The following is a 2,511-nucleotide window of genomic DNA, read 5'->3' as shown; positions in this document are numbered from 1 at the left end:
TGGAACTGAACGGCTATTTCAGTTTTAATCTAGAGGTGATGCCACTTATGCTCTTATAAAGCAGAAGTTCTATAATAAATTACCAAAGGCTTTTTAAAAAACTTTCAATGAATGATCTCTGTAAGAATCACAGCATTTGTTTTTTTAAGTTCTCACAGTTGAAAATATCTCTGATTTTCATGAGATTTCATGAAATAATTGAGAAACTAAAACACTAAAGTCATTTCTTGATAATTTGAGATGAAAAGCTGGGGTCTTCTCATCAGGACAGTGAGGCATTGTTTGCTTCTTTCCCAGTACTCAGTGGATGGCACAAGTGAGCAGTGTAATGCTGTCATTTCACCTGAGTCAGCAGAACATTCTCTGTTCTCTGATTTTAGAAGCACCAAGCAAATGGTTGGGGGAGGAAATATTACAGAGGTCACTTATTTCATCCTTTTGGGATTCTCTGATTTCCCCAGAATCCTAGCAGTGCTCTTTGTTGTATTCCTGCTCATCTACATTATGACTCTGACTTGGAACTTGTGCCTCATCATCTTAATAAGGATGGACTCTCACCTCCACACACCCATGTACTTCTTCCTCAGTAATCTGTCCTTCATGGATATCTGCTATGTGACCTCCACAGCCCCCAAGATGCTCTCCAGCTTTTTCCAAAAGCAGCAAACTATCACCGTTGTGGGTTGCACCGTTCAATACTTTGTTTTTTCAATCATGGGACTGAGTGAGTCTTGTCTCATGACAGCCATGGCTTATGACCGATATGCCGCCATTTGTAATCCTCTTCTCTATTCATCAGTCATGTCACCCACCCTCTGTATTTGGATGGTGCTGGGGTCCTATCTGGCTGGACTCTCTGCTTCTGTATCCCAATTGTGTGCCATACTTCAGCTTCACTTCTGTGGGCCTAATGTCATCAACCACTTCTTCTGTGACATGCCCCAGTTGTTAGTCCTGTCCTGCACTGACACCTTCTTTGTGCAACTCTTGACTGCTATATTAACAGTGATCTTTGGGATAACAAATGCCTTCATCATCATGATATCCTATGGCTATATTGTCATCTCCATCATGAAGATCACTTCAGCTAAAGGCAGGTCCAAGGCTTTCAACACCTGTGCTTCTCATCTGACAGCAGTGTCCCTCTTCTATACCTCAGGTATGTTTGTCTATTTGAGTTCCAGCTCTGGTGGCTCCTCCAGTTTTGACAGATTTGCATCGGTTTTTTACACTGTGGTTATCCCCATGTTGAATCCCTTGATTTACAGTCTGAGGAACAAGGAAATCAAAGATGCCTTGAAGAGGTTACAAAAGAAGAGATGTTACTGCTGAGGTTCTTTCCAGATTTGTCCTATCAGAAACCTTAACCGTCGATAATATGCACATGAATGGACTATAACAAAATTCATTCAACCTTTGGATAAAGAACGCTTAATTTGACACAGATAATATGCCAAATGGACTGACAAGTGACTTGATTCCACACAAACACAATACGTTTGAGTCCTGGAGATTCATACTTTCACCCTACATAAGGGGTGGCCTCATCATTTATCAGTAATTTTCAAGTATTTGTAAAATGTTAAGGTGTAGAAACTCATTACTTTTTTTTGCTTTGGAGATTGAGTCCTGCTGTGTCAGCCCTCTGATCATAAAGGAGCAGTATGTGACAGAGACCCCCAGGTGTAGAGATTTTGTCTTCAAATATTTTGATGCAGCGTAATCCAGACATGATGGTGATTGATGTTTGTTCTGTATTGCTGCCATAGTGGGAATAAACGCACACACAGAATGTGCCTTTGAAAACAGATAAAGCTATACAATTAGCTGGTTGAGTTTCCTGGGAAGAGCAGTCTGAGATAGCTAATGTTTGTCTAAGGCCTCTTTCAGGGCTAATCATCCAATAAGTTTGTTCACATCCAGTCTCTACCAGCTGTAATCTTATGAAGGAAAAGTGATTTGAATCATAAGAGGATTGGAATGAAGGATGTAGTCCCTTCAGTATCATTTACTTAGGAGTTTGATGGTTTACTTTCTTGCTTCTAGTGTTGAGTGGGTGTTTCTCATGGAAGATGATGTTCAAAATCCATGTCAGAGCCGATATCAGTTTTTTATATTGTGGGACTCAAGCCTCTTTCTCCCATTAAATGTGGAAAATTTACCCTTGTCTGACATAGCCAGTGTTTCACACTATTAAATCATTTCTGTTATTTCAAGCATCTGTTTATGTTTGGTATGAGGAGACTTGCATGAAAATTCATTGTAAGAATAGAGTTACTGGATATTAAATATTGCAGACTAAGAACAAATATGGGAAGTTGGTATGTATTCTGTTTATTGTCTATGTTGAATATTGTATGTCCTAGAGATTTATGGTGTTGTATGGGGTGATGTAATGTGTGGAGTAGATGGTTAGAGTTACTCTAATGCTGATACTTTCTAGGAAGCCTCAAGAGCCAGAGGGGAAATAATAGTGGGAGAGGCAGGGTTTTTAACTTTGGCCAGTTTTCT

General features: G+C 39.7%; 1 protein-coding gene across 1 annotated transcript; it reads left to right on the top strand.

Annotated features, from left to right (window-relative positions):
* Positions 1–393: 393 nt before the first annotated feature.
* Positions 394–1,332, top strand: LOC121024378 (olfactory receptor 5AN1). The gene has a single exon (XM_040466610.1). The coding sequence runs from the start codon at positions 394–396 to the stop codon at positions 1,330–1,332; it is 939 nt and encodes a 312-aa protein (XP_040322544.1).
* The last annotated feature ends 1,179 nt before the right edge of the window (positions 1,333–2,511 follow it).

The sequence above is a fragment of the Herpailurus yagouaroundi genome, unplaced genomic scaffold (genome assembly GCF_014898765.1).
Source record: "Herpailurus yagouaroundi ecotype Mexico unplaced genomic scaffold, PumYag 64150, whole genome shotgun sequence".
NCBI classification, from domain to species: Eukaryota; Metazoa; Chordata; class Mammalia; order Carnivora; family Felidae; genus Herpailurus; species Herpailurus yagouaroundi.
The sequence above is the reverse complement of the archived record's forward strand: the minus strand, read 5'-3'. Positions and strand labels throughout refer to the sequence as shown.

Coding starts and splice junctions, on each gene's coding strand:
- LOC121024378 (XM_040466610.1), top strand. CDS start 394: ATGGTTGGGGGAGGAAATATTACAGAGGTCACTTATTTCATCCTTTTG.